At 36.4% G+C, this 14245-nt stretch overlaps 2 protein-coding genes across 3 annotated transcripts in view; one reads left to right on the top strand and one right to left on the bottom strand.

The window, feature by feature from the left end:
* LOC5570540 (inner nuclear membrane protein Man1) overlaps window positions 1-10131 on the top strand; it is a 29821-nt gene extending 19690 nt beyond the window's left edge. For both annotated transcript variants that reach the window (XM_021840770.1, XM_001659125.2), the window contains one exon: window positions 8233-10131. In XM_021840770.1, coding sequence (XP_021696462.1) covers window positions 8233-9538 — 1306 coding nt within the window. In that variant the 3' untranslated portion in view covers window positions 9539-10131. The remainder of the gene's footprint in view (window positions 1-8232) is intronic.
* LOC5570500 (mitochondrial enolase superfamily member 1) overlaps window positions 1-14245 on the bottom strand; it is a 46438-nt gene that overhangs the window by 23097 nt on the left and 9096 nt on the right. The window lies entirely within an intron of this gene.

Below are 14245 nucleotides of genomic sequence, written 5' to 3'. Positions count from 1 at the left end.
AAATCCTGAAATAATCCCCAAAGGCAATTTGGATGTTATTCCCGAACAAGTTCGAGAGAAAATGTCCGAAAATGTTTTAAAGAATGTGTAGTAGAGCTCCCGAGGTTTCAGTATGGAATATTTTCAGACGATATCGTTTGCCTTTGCAAAAAAAAAGTTCATGAACAAAAAATGATGGATTGCAGATTACTAGCCTGAATGACATGTGCCAGAATATGAGGAGTGCAAATTCCACTATTGTTACAGCGATTTAACAAGAAAGAACAGCACACGTTCCTAAAAGGGAACGAACCCAGCTGACTCTTTAGTGGCTCATGGCGTCAAAAATCTTCTAGGAGATAAGTAGCCGATGATTAAAAGAAGAAAAATCACTGATAAAATTGTAAATGTTCTATGCCTACCTGAAAATAGACTATGTTTTATATTCGTCCCAGTGGCATTCGGGCCAATGTTATATTCGGGCTAGTGACGTAGAATCGTTACCAATAGTTGTATTATTTGAACAGTCAGTTGACTACTGGATTAATCTGATAAGTATGAAATCATATTCCAGTAACTATTGTATAGATAGTATTTATCTCATTCGATCTGTCTCTAGTTCTGTAGTATTGTGGTATTTCATGCAATCAAGTAGGCTAGAGAAGAGTGTCAAATTAGAATGAGGAAATAAACATTACTGAAGCAAGATCTGTTTTGTGATTTCTACATTGGCGACGAGTATAAAGCACAAAAGTTCGTTTAAAGTAATGATTAAAAAAAATGTAAAAAAGGGGAGGAGGAGATTAAGAAGAATAATTTTGGAGAGTCTGAAAACGAGAAGCAAACGCATCGAAAGGAGAGGAGTCCCTGAGGATAACCGTTTGGCTGTGCGCAGCAGTAACTCGAGTGAGAGGAGAGTTGTGAGTATGGTTTGTTTTCCCGGTACAGTTATTCGCCGTTATGCGGGTGCAATAGTAATATAAAGTGTGCTGTTCCAATATCCCAATTTCGTCTCAAGCATAACAAATTGATGCCTTTTCAAATTTGAAACCAGTTCTTCTGGTTCACGAAAAAAATTAGATATAAACAACAGGGAAGAAATATTTTACGAAAATCAATGCTTACTGAGGATCTTAAAAAAACAGTTCAGAACTAGAAAAATGATTTTTGAATTTTAATTACAATCTATCACAAATGCATATATCAATTGCAATATTCATTGTTGTTGAATTAATCTGCATTGAGTTATGATTGGTTTTAATTATAACATGATTATATAAAGAGGTAACATAAAAGAATTAGGTGTGAAAAATTACTACGATTTTGTATCTTGTTTGATTTATTCAGACAACATTAAATCAATCTAATTTGCTTGAAATTGTAACAGTCGCATGTTCGCAACTATCACATGTTTGTTTATTTGAAACTAAACTGTTTTATTTGATGTTTTGGCAAGTACGAAAACTTGACCTCATAGATATTGGATTGTTGGGAGGAAAACTCGCAACCATTGATTTTGAGAAAAAAAAAAACAATATTTTATAAGCCTTATTAGAACATTTTTAATTTTAATGAAAATTTGAATAATAAAGATTTTTATTTCTTCAGATTTACTATATTGTTATTGAATAGAAAAATGAAACAAGAGGTTTGTGCTTCAAAACAAACATTAGGATATGCAAAGTTGATAACAAGGTTATTAAACAAAAAGTTCTTTGAATTTTGTTCTATGTTGTTTTTGAAAAATAATGAAGAAATATATTTACTTGCACTTAACGTTAGATAATTATTAAAATTGTAAAACATCAACAGAAATATATAGTCTTTATGAACAATTAATCAATGAATAACCATAATAACCAGTACTGAAAACTGTGAAATGACCACCAATGTTTTATGTGTAACAGTATAACAGTGCTGTAATAAAATTGAATACAGTATTGCTGTTTTAGAGATAACTTTCCGTTTTATGGGTCAACAGAGAGTTACCGCAGCTGACTACTGATTTTCACGAAGAAATCGATGATTAACTATGATGATACTTTGGAAACCCCGCCGATGACTGCTGTTTTTCCACAATTTGTACCTTACAAGCATGCTATGATTCAATTAATTGATTAAATAATGCAATGAATTTTGCAGCTATCGCTGGACGGATAAAAAAATCCGCAATAAGTCCAAAAACATTGTAAAAAAATGCTAATATAAGATAAATAATTTTACCATATCAAACTTAAAAATAGTAATTTTTATTTGTAACTGTTCCATGTTGAAGTTATTAAGAAGAAATGCTATGAAGCAGGAATGAATATCATTATAAATGCGTGAATAACAAACAATTGATTTCTGCATTGAAATGTTCAAGCGGTAATGTTTAATCACAGAGAACAGATGTAAAATTAAAGACCAAATAATTGTAGCACAGATAAATTGTAGTAAAAAAACGAATGACCAGTAATGCATACACTGGCATCAGAAGTTGGTAGTGAGTACATATCACATAAGAACAAAAAGTATGCGAGCGACGCGAGTAACTATTGACTTTTAAATAAATATTTGAAGTTTTACATTAATAAAAGGGACATTCACTCGTTCAACTTAACATTAAGTATTGGTCTAACATTTTGTTGAATTTTAGTTTTTAACATCTAAAACCTTGAAAATCAGACACACTATTGACCATGAGACCATACATATGTTTAATGGTGTGAATTGAAATGAAGGTTCAAGACCACGATGCAAAGCACATAAGGTATGATCTCAGTATTCGTCATCAAACGTCAACATCCCACCGGAAAATCGCTAGTGTTTGGAGGGGATTTTAACCTCCAAATTGCCAAATAACCTCCAAATCATCACCTCCAAGTTAGTTCTAATACCCTCCGTTATATGAAATATGGTGGCGCGTCGATCGTCGCAAGTTTATCGTTAAACAGTCAATAAAATAAGCATTTATTTAGTTGGAAATGTATTACTGGAATTGAAAAAAAATATCAATTGTTGGAAAAGTATCATCCCATACTATCATTAAGATATTGAAGTCACTGAAGGGAATTACGGATTCCAGACGGTCATACGGAATTATAGGAGGTTCAAAGAAGGTACCAGTCCGTTGAAGACCAAAATGAAGGAGTTATACTCAGTTCATTTGGCGTAATGATAATGTATCACTTGATGAAGGAAGCCTGAAGATCTTTAGTCCATCTTAATAAGTGATAAAGAGATATGCATAGGAAACAGAAATGTTCCAGTCTGCAGTTGAAAAGACCAGATGTAGGAGATCAGTCTCAGTCCTTTTGGCAATCCAGTCTACCATGAGATGTAGGAAGTAAGTCTTCAGTTTATCTATGGTAAAGGGATAAGCAAAGGAAACAAAAAGTTTCCGTCTGCAATTAAAAAAAAACCAGATGTAGGGGATCCGTCTCAGTTCTTCTGGCAGTCCAGTCTACCATGAGATGTAGGAATTATGTCTTCAGTCCATCTATGGTAAAGATATATGCACAGGAAACAAAATGTTTCAGTCTGCCTAAAAAGAAAAAGACCAGATATAGGAGATTCGATCCTATAACATTTCCCCGAATACCATTACCCCGAAAACCATCACCCCGAAAGTCAATACCCCGAATGGTCAAGTACCCCGAAAACCAATCCCCCGAAAACCATTACCCCGAATAGTCCGTTACCCCGAATACCATTTCCCCGAATGGACCATAACCCCGAATTTTCTTGGCACGAAAAATTGAAGATCCGACAAATGAATCCCATATACCTATTTCATAGAATTTTGATTTTCATTTGAATTTTTGTTCTTAATGTTATCAAAGATTTATTATTCTTTTAATCAACAGCTATTCTTCATGAGCCAGGTGAGAACCCAAATTTTACTCACAGGCGTGTACTTGATTTTGTGAGAATGATTGTGTTCACAGCAATAAATCATTTTTCGAACTGATGATAATGCTGACATGTTAATATTAGAGACATTTCCCGCCCTCTTTCAAAAGCGTTATATTATTTGGTAATGTATAATTATATTTTTATATTGCTGGAGGCAATGCGAGTTCAACATATTCTCAAATGTCATTAGACTATGGTTTGAAAAATGTCAGATGAAAATGATAACTGATATTAAACTGACCACTATTTCAAAAGTACATCGCTAAAGAACAGCCTATGATAAAAGAAGAAAAAAATCACTGTTGAAAGCGTCAATAATTATGATGCCAACAATCACTTTGCTAGTGCAACTTCAGAAAGAATAGACGATAACTAAAAGAAGGACAAATCTCTTCTTGGAAATTGTAATACTGACAAGATGTAATACAGACAAGTAATGCAGGGGCTTATTTTCATTTACTTTTTTAAAGTCACTGCCAACTTTGAATTTCGCTCAAGACAATTTTGTCAGTCGATTTTTTTACCACTATTGCTCAAACTTCAACTCAAACGGTACAACTCGAAAGAACAGCCTATAACTCAATGAAGAGAAAATCATTGATTAAAATTTTTACACTGCCATTATACAACCTCGAAAGAACAGCCGATGTTTGAAAGAATAAAAAATCACCAATAGGAATACTAGTAACTTAACTCTCCCTTACTCGATATTCTGTATCTCGATATTTCCCCTAACTCGATGGAATGCACGGTCCCTTCAATCTAGCATACTTTGATCCCTCTGTAAGTCGAAACCTCTCTAACTCGATGTTCCCTAACTCGATGCGATCTGTTTCAGTTTCCTATGCAAGTTTACCTCTCTAACTCGATATTTTCATGGAAATTTCCAAATATTCTCCAAATGTTCATAAATTTCATAAATTTGATAATTATGATTATAGTGATAGTAAAATGAAGGTTCACAAGTCATTTCAGGGTGATAAGAAATTAAATTTTTGAAGACTATGCAAAAAGTGTCACGTTGGCAAATGTACAAAAAATTTACTATTTTTCACATTTAATTTACTATTTTAAATGTACTTTGTCGAAACAATCAAAATTTCGAAAATTGAAAAAAAAAATGTGTTCTGTATCTCGATGATCCTTTCAATATCGAGTTAGGGAGAGATAACTGTAGTTACTAAGCCGAAAACTTTCAGGCTCAAATTCGCGAGCTTCCTTGAAGAATTTCTTGAAGTGCATCACTCATTTTCGGGGAAGTGTCGTATTAGGGGAACTGGTTTTCGGGGTAATTTACCATTCGGGGTAATGGTTTTCGGGGTAATGTGTCATTCGGGGTAACGTTGCATTCGGGGTAATGGTTTTCGGGGTACTGGTTTTCGGGGAGATGGTTTTCGGGGTAATGGTATTCGGGGAAGTGTTATAGGACCAGGAGATTCATTTCAGTCTATTTGGCAGTCCAGTCTATCATAGAATGAATGAAGTTTATCAGTCAATTGAAACTTTTCATCTAGTGATAAAGGGACAACATATAACTTTGTATGATAAGTTTCTAAATATAATTTCAATGTTAAAAAAAGTAATATTTATAGTTTCTGAAGTAGAATACTACCTGGATTGACGAAACATACTAAGATGAGGCGTTACAACATCCGAGATTCAAGAAAGAAGAATAGACTAAGGACAACCTATAATTTGGCTGTAAACAGAAGGTCTATTCGGTAATGTATTGTTTGAAAACCAAAAGTGAGAAAATAAGGAATAATAGAGGCGTATACTGACGATGGTTAATATATTGTTAAATTTCAATAATTGATTCCTTTTTCATTTAGATATCATATCATTTAGATAATAAACACGGTCCATTGTTGCGTTACATACGAAATACCATACACATTAGAAGTGATGCGACAAATTACGGATGGCTCGTCCAAATTTGCGTCCAGCGAATCGTTCACAATGTATATTCTTAAGTTATGGAAATTACTTCATTTAGTAATACTTAGGCTGTCTATGATTTTGTAAATTTAATTTATTAATAATTTCGATTTATGGAAAAAGGGAGAAATGTAGTATTGTGGTATTTCATGCAATCAAGTAGGCTAGAGAAGAGTGTCAAATTAGGATGAGGAAATAAACATTATTCTGATTCTGTACTTCACTGAAGCAAGATCTGTTTTGTGATTTCTACAAGTTCGTGGAAAATCCAGCTACCATGCGAAAGAAATAATTAAATATCCAGTATTGAGCATGAGCATAAGCATAGATGACCGTACAATTAGTAGTTGCTACTCCGTGATTGACCAGAACAATCGAAGCTGCACAGGGAAATAATTAATGGGGCTTGGATTAGCTTACCATTCTTCAATGTGCACAAATCAAGAGTTCAAATATTAAAAGTCAATAACGGCGCCGGCCACGTCCTTACGGTCATCGGTTAAGGGAAGGAATATTAGTTAGACAACCGATGTTACTAGAGACCGAGTATACCTCTGCATCTCAACAGTTGTCATGGATAGGATATTGGGTTAGTGGGGTAAGGTAGAGATCTGGGAGTCACAAATAATTGGTGATGCGATCCATGATATAATCACGCCTAATCGGAATGGCGAATAATTCAATTATCGCATTGACCATTGGAATTTTGTGTATTTTTTCTTAGCTCGGAAATCAATTTTTGACTTATACCTTGGGCCATTAGAGTGATGCAAATTTTGAAATGTTGGCTCCCCTATGCTTAAACGATTTATATTATGGTAAATAGCATCCTCCCAAAGTTTGAAATGATTCGGAAGAAATTTGACTGTGCACAAGCCATTTGAAGTTTATATGGAGATAACTTTGGAAAACGCCAACTTTTTGTGTTCAGGTCTCTATCTCTTCGACATTATATTTTATGGAAAAGTGAACAACCTCTGCTCATGTGAAATCTTTTCAGCTACAACTTTGCTGAAGACCACATTTTGATAGAACTTAACTTGCATTTTGAATGCTTAACAAACTGCTCGGCAGGCAGCAGTGGTGCTCCTGGCGGGTAGAATAGATCAAAGTAACCCAGGCTACTATGTTCTACAGCAAAACAGCAGTGTTGCTCTGGCAGTAATTGAATGATCATCTCACCATGATTTAGACTTTGTTATCACTAATAACAAATTATCCTTACGTCCCATCAAAATATGGTCTTCGGCAAACTTGTAGCTGGGAAGATTTCATATAAGGGGTCGTCCATAAATGACGTAGCTTTTTAAGGGGGAGGGGGGTCTTCACGAATTTGTGACGAAGTGTGACGAGGGGGAGGGAGGGGTCCTAGCTAGTGGACGTAGCATTAAGAATCAAGTCCGTAAAAAGAAAGGCGCTGAAAAAAATTGCATACAATTATTTTTTATGAAACTCGATAATGCTACGTATTTTCCAGGGGGGAGTACCAGTATTTGTGACGGCCCCTAAGTAGAGTTTGTTCACTTTTCCATAAATTATTAGTACGAGCAGTTGGAACTGAACACAAAAGGTTTGTCTTTTCCATAGTAATTTCCATAGAGACTTCAAATGGCCTGTGCACAACCAAATTTCTTCCAAATCACTTCAAATTTTGGGAGAATGATTTTCATCATAATCGACACCGTTTAAGCATAGGGGAGCAAAAATTTCAAAATTTGCATCGGTCTGTTGAGCCATAACAAGCATATTGGGGAAATTTTAAACGACTTTCGAAACATTTTTGTATTTTTGAAAAATGTTTGAAAAATTGTGTAATTTCATAACTTACAAATGCCTGGGTCTAACTTAACGTGTAATGCAAAAATTTGTACATTTTATATTTGACCTTGGTTGCGCCACTGCTTTGGTTGTATATCTAGAAAATAGATGACTATTTTATAAAACGGGTGAGGCTCTCGTCGATCACACCACTTGGAAAGGTTGAACAATGTCGTCCATATTTGTTGGGGTTTATAGACCCCTTCCTTCAATTAAAAAAAAAATGCTCTGTAGCATTTGAAAGTCCCATACCTTCTTCTCTAAAGATTAGTGTAATTTTAAACGATTCCCTGAGTAAAAATTTAAAACAGAAAATTATATTTAAATTTTTACATGTTACTTCATGCCAAGCTTCTATTATGCCTAATGTCTTTATGCCATACGTCTTCATGTCTAATGGGGTACTCTCGATCTTTTCATATATATTTTCAAATGATTAGATATTAAATGTTTCAGTATATATAAATCAATAGGTTCTTATCTATGAATATAAGCAGTAACTCATGGTTTGCATTTCGAACTTGAGGCTTTAAAATTATTTAACTTAGATTATACTATCAGAAACTTTATTTCAATCAATATATTTTTTTTTAATTTCAGGTATGATCTATGCGACGGCACGATAAAAGACACAAACAAATGCATTGCCCAGTCAGAGCTTGAATCGGCACTGGATCTGCTGAAGATCGTCGGAAGCGAACTGAAAAGCCGAGTGGAACACAGCAAGTGCGTCGATTCCAGCGTGTCGTACTGGATGAGCGCCAACGAGGTTCTGAAACTGGCCAAGGAACACAGCCCCAACATATTGATTCCGCAGCTGACCAAACATTTGCACGCGATGGAGTACTTGATCGATCGGAATCCCCAGTGGAGGATAAACCATTGCGATCAGGACGGCAAGGAGATAGATTTCATAGAAGTGCTCCGCAGGCGGCCAACCAAGAGTAACTACTTTGCCATACTGAAACCGAAGCTACCGTTCACCTGCATGTTGTACAACAAGTTCCACACGTTCTTCGTGATCATCGGCGTTCTGGGACTGGTTGGAATAATCACATATCTGGTCAACTACTTCCTCAAGTTTGTGCTCTACGTCAAGCAGAAGCGTAAAAATCAGGTCAACGTATTGATAAGCGAGATCATTCAAGCGGTCAGTCAAGCCGCAAATGATCCCTCGGATGAGGGTGGAGTGGTAATCGTTAATCATCTGCGCGATCGACTGATCACACCGGATAATCGAAAGAAACTAGAATGGGCATGGGTTGAGGCGTTACAATTCCTTGAACAAAACGAAAGCCGAATCCAGTTCGAAGTGGGGAACCGCGGAGGGGAAGACTTTAAAATGATGCGCTGGATCGATACGGCACCACCACCATCAACTGGCCGGTCCGTTCCGGGTGGTGCCAAGAAGTGGCAAAGTCCAGCATTCGACAACACCAACAAAATTCCCGACCCGCCAACGCCTTGCCTCAAGATTCGCCAAATGTTCGACAAGTACGAGGTGAATGATCCCAACCTGAAAACCATTGTCCAGGACGCCATTCTGGAGAAGGTCGGCGTGCGGTGCAAAATCTACGACATCCAGTTAGACCGAAGCACCTGTTGCGTGTACGTTCGCTGTGCCACGGCCAAAGATGCTGGAATCGTGCACGACGAAATCAACGGATGGTGGTTCGACAATCGATTAGTTTCGATCAAATTCCTTCGACTGGAACGCTACCTGGCACGGTTTCCCAGGTCGTCTGCTGGCCCGGTTTGCCTAAAGCCATCGAATCGTAACAACAGCTCAATGTCACAGCAGCAGCCCGCAGAACGACCATCGACGAATCCGCTGGAACGGGACGACGACGAGGAGGAGGAAGAGGAAGAGGACGATCTGGAGCTCGAACAGGAACCCGAGTGCTAAGTTGTTTTAGAGTTTATTTTATTCTAGTTTTTAAAATAGTTTTAGTTGTAAATTAACACGGCTGCTTTAAATGATGTAAATTGTTTGATCGTGAGTTGAATTTCGAGCGTAAACCCTTTTTTCTTTTATTCATCGTTAGAGAAACATATAGATTTTGGTAATTGACTCCGCAGCGATAAGAATACACGAAACACAAAATGCCAGAAAATATCGTTAAAGTTAGGGAATTTAAACCACAGATAGAAAAAAATAAACTCTTTGTTGATGTACACTGTTGAGATGTTGTTTGAGAAAAATAACACTTAAACCGCGAAAGCGGATTTTATCATTTTGCATTGAAATGATTGCGACTGTTTACAAACGGCTCAGACGGAGATAATAAACAAGCGAGAGACGTAATTGTTATCACTGTTCTTTTAATTTAACAAAAAAAAATCGTACCGTGTATCTACTGACTAAACGATACTGAGAGCGGGTGCATGTTGACCATACGACGACACAAACACACACAAAAGCGGATGCAAACTGACGAGACGACGATAATGCGCTATCATCATTTTAGTTGGTAATTGAAAAAAAAAAACAAAATCTAACAGATATCTGATAAAACAAACAGAAAATCTAGAACTTATTAGTGTAAGATAATAATGTAACACATAAAAAAAAAACAAAATCAACGGTTCAGAAATAAATCTTTACTAAAAAAAAGCTTCATTAATTTCTTCCGCCATATCCGTACATCCAACCACTCATCTTTTTATGCAAATAAGCTTGAATTAATCAGAAACATGAAGGCAATCAGGAGCATCAATAAGCATCTGCTTGTTCCACATGAATCGCTTGAAGTGATAAAGATAAGTCGAACAGCTACTTCGATGAGCATTTGAATGCTCGTCGCAGCAATTCTGATCGATTAAAAATAGAAAAGTGAAGTTTGTTCAAAATTTCGAGTAATTGCGTCTTGCATTGATGTGGAAGCGGTAATTGTATTTGTTTTTTTTTTCTAAGAATACCGTAAAAACGACAAAATTTCATTTTGTTTTACTTATTGTTTATTTCTAGGCTCAAGCGCCATCTGGCATTTCTCTATAATTCTTTCGCAAATCGACCTAGCATGCTTCTGAAAATCCTTCTAGAATCCTATATATTTTTTTCGAAGAATACCAACGGTATTTCTGGAAAAATACCAGAACGATTTGCGTATAATCTCAAGAAACTTCAGGTAGGTCTTGAAAAAATCCAGAGAAACGTATGGAAGAATCTTCTAAAGATATTTTTAAGCCTTCCAGCAGGATTTCAGAAAAAGTCATAAGGAGATACTCGAAGGAATAATCACAGAGAGTTTTCTTGAAAAAATTAGGATGCACCTGGATCCTAGAAGTAATTTGGGAAGAATTTCTGCAAGAATCCTCGAAAAGTCTAGTAGAAAGCACTTGGAGGATCCCCAGAAAGATTTCCAAAATAATCCCATATGGTTTTCTAAAAGAATCTTCAAAGATATCCGGAAAAATTCTAACAGGATTTATGGAAAAATCTCATTTCAAGGACAATGAAGACGTAAAAATCACAGAATAATTTCAAAAAGATTTTCCGAATAATCGAAAGTATTCCAAAGGACTTCCAAAAGCATCTCAGCTGATTTACGGAAGCATCCCAGAGGCATTCTCGTAAGAACCCCAGAAGTAAAATCAAGAGTTATTTTCAGAACAATTCCAGAAGAATTTCTAGTAGAGTTCATATAATGTGTGGTAAAATCATCTAAATATATCCGGAAGAATTGCATCAGGATTTTTGGCAGAATTTTCCACAGTATTTCCGAAAAAAAAAATCAAGAATTTCGAAGAATTTAATATCCAGGATTCAAAAGTAATCCTTGAGGACATACACGCAAAACCCACAGAGAGATTTCAGGAAGAATTTTAAAAAAGATGCCCAGCAGAATCATAAATGGAACGGAAGAATCTTAGAAGTACCGTCAGTGCACCAGATTCCGCTCAGTTAAGGGAAGCTATGTGTGTAAATGTTTATTATAATATAACTATTGAGTCGATCAATACTATTTTTATGTCACAATATAGCTCCAAGTATAGGTAATCAGCGGCAAAATAAGAAGAATTTGAAAAACTTTCATAAAAAAAAATTTAATTGCATTTGTTACTGCATCTAAGTGTTCTTATTTCCGCTCATGGTAAACGGATTTCGTGACGAACTCACTAAAAAATGCATTATTTCGAATTTCGTTTTTATCCTGATATTTTTTATGGTCAAACCATAGCTACTACTGCAATAAAGAAGGCTGTGTTTCAAAATCGACATTTTTTTTTAATTTTTGTTTATTTTTTTTGCATGAGCGGTTATTGGAATACACAAAAATACCTATACGTTTGGATTTTTTTGAGTGTATATATATAGTGACCCAATAACCGCTCACAAGGTCTTGTGCTTTCAATATAAAGAATTAATTTATCAAATGTCAGACGACTTTATTTGAATTTTGCTAATATTGCTAGAATATATCCATGCAAAAAATGTTGGTTTTTGACTCGAAATATCATTGTTTACACTAGTGAGCGGAATTAGGGGCATGAGCGGATACTGGTGCACTGATAAAATATAGGATAGGTACCAATTTGTTTTTTTTTGGAAGAATTACATAGTGATATCTGGAAGAATTCTGTGATTACCAGCAGAGCTCAGAGAGATATAAGAAATAATCCCAAGATTTCCAGAACAATCCCAGAGGGTTTCGCATAAGGACATTTAATATAATTATATTAGTGGATGTTTGGCATATGCCTTCTTTGAAATGCTACTTGTTCTTGTCAGAAACTGATTTATACGCTTTTGTTCTCAATGTGGACTAGAAAATCAAAATTTAATGCCTCTTTTAAAAAGATATGATAGGCATATCAAATATCAAGCGTGTGCTTGAATAAGGGCGTAAGTAGCATGATCGATTTCTCTTCATCGATCCTCTCTTCTGCGAATAAAGGTGACAAGACGCAAGTTTGTCAGTATTTTTTCAACTCAGGACGTAACATTGCATTGCTGCCAAGCGGTCTGAAGTGGAAAAATGCTAACAAACCCGCATCTTATCACTTTTATTCACAGAAGAGAGGATCGATGAAGAGAAATCGATCATGCGACTTACGCCCTTATTCTAGCACACGCTTGATATGTTCTGTTGTTTGTGAGAGAGCGAGACAGCACACGGTGCACAGTAAAAGACAAAAGAACAAAATACTTTATGGCACGTACAGAGGCTCATGCAGCGCCTATACACTGAACGAAAGCTCCTGCCTTACATTGAATGATTTATAATACATATGGCTGTAAATATCCATATTCCTTATTTGGAATGACTATTAAGGAATATGATGAATCTACATGCATCTGAACAAAAATCATCCAATTCTGATTGACAGAAAGAAAAACAATGAAATTTGACGGTTCGTCAAGGCATTCTGAGGATATATTTCCAAGTTTTAGTTCAGTGCTGATAGTCAGCAGCTGTCAAATATTTTATAGCATATTGTTTTTATGGCGAGCGTAAAAAGCTGGATATTTCCGTATGAATTTAGACAACACATATAAATAACATGCAATAATTGACAAATTTAATTTTCTACCATGCCCCTAATAAAAAATCATTCATCTATCGTCTAAAATATCATACGGAAAACTAACGATCCTAAACCTCAAATTATTCTTGGAATGTTTACCTAAAATGGTGGCAGCAGCGTGTGTTCCAAATTTTGCCTTGTGGATTTCACAGGTGATTTCATTTTGTGAAGGATTAATCCAGAATTATTTTCATAGAAATTATGCTTATTACTTTCAAGATCTCTTTCAAGTGTAACAAAACACATCCCAAGGCCTTTAGTTCAAATTCTAAAGTCACACCAGCAGCCACTACATGCAGGTATCGATGCCTGCGGCTCATGCGGCCATGAGATCAATTATTCCTGAATTAATGTGATTTTGTGATGTTGTTAATTTACAATAAAATATAATGTGTATAAAACTATCAACGTTTGGCAGCACTGGGTCCAGCGGCCCCGAATCAGAGAATCGACTGGTACGACGGCGAATGCGAGCAGTTGAAGAATGAGAAGAATGAGCCTCTGTTCGAGCCATAAATTCTTTTGTTCTTTTGACTTTTACTGTTGGTGCTGTCTCGCTCTCTCTCACGGGCAACTTGCAAACAGAGCGCACAGTAAAAGTCAAACTTTTTAGCATGCAAAAGCTCATGCTGCAACACCGCACGAGAGCAAACGAGGCACAGTATAAACAGACACGAAACAGACAAAACTCGATCTTCCGGAGAAAGAAGCGCCATCAAGAAGAACGAGATCGCGAAGCGATGGAAGAGCTGTTCCGCGCTAAAGACACATGGAAGTTTTACGAGAAGCTTAACCGTTCGCGCAAAGGCTTTGTGCCACAAGCCGATATGTGCAGAGACTCTGACGGAAATCTTCTCACGAACGAACATGGAGTGATCAAAAAGTGGCGGCAGCACTACGGCGAGCACCTTAATGGTGCTGTGGCCAGTAGCGAAGGTGGCACGGAAATAACTTTGGGAGCACGCGCGGACGACGAAAGACTTCCGCCTCCAGATCTCCAAGAAGTATAAACGGAGTTTATACGGTTGAAAACCAGCAAAGCCGCTGGAGTGGACCAACTACCGAGCGAGTTGCTAAAATACGG

Source organism: Aedes aegypti, chromosome 2 (assembly GCF_002204515.2).
Source record: "Aedes aegypti strain LVP_AGWG chromosome 2, AaegL5.0 Primary Assembly, whole genome shotgun sequence".
In the NCBI taxonomy this organism is placed as follows: domain Eukaryota; kingdom Metazoa; phylum Arthropoda; class Insecta; order Diptera; family Culicidae; genus Aedes; species Aedes aegypti.
This window is presented reverse-complemented; position numbering and strand designations above follow the sequence as displayed.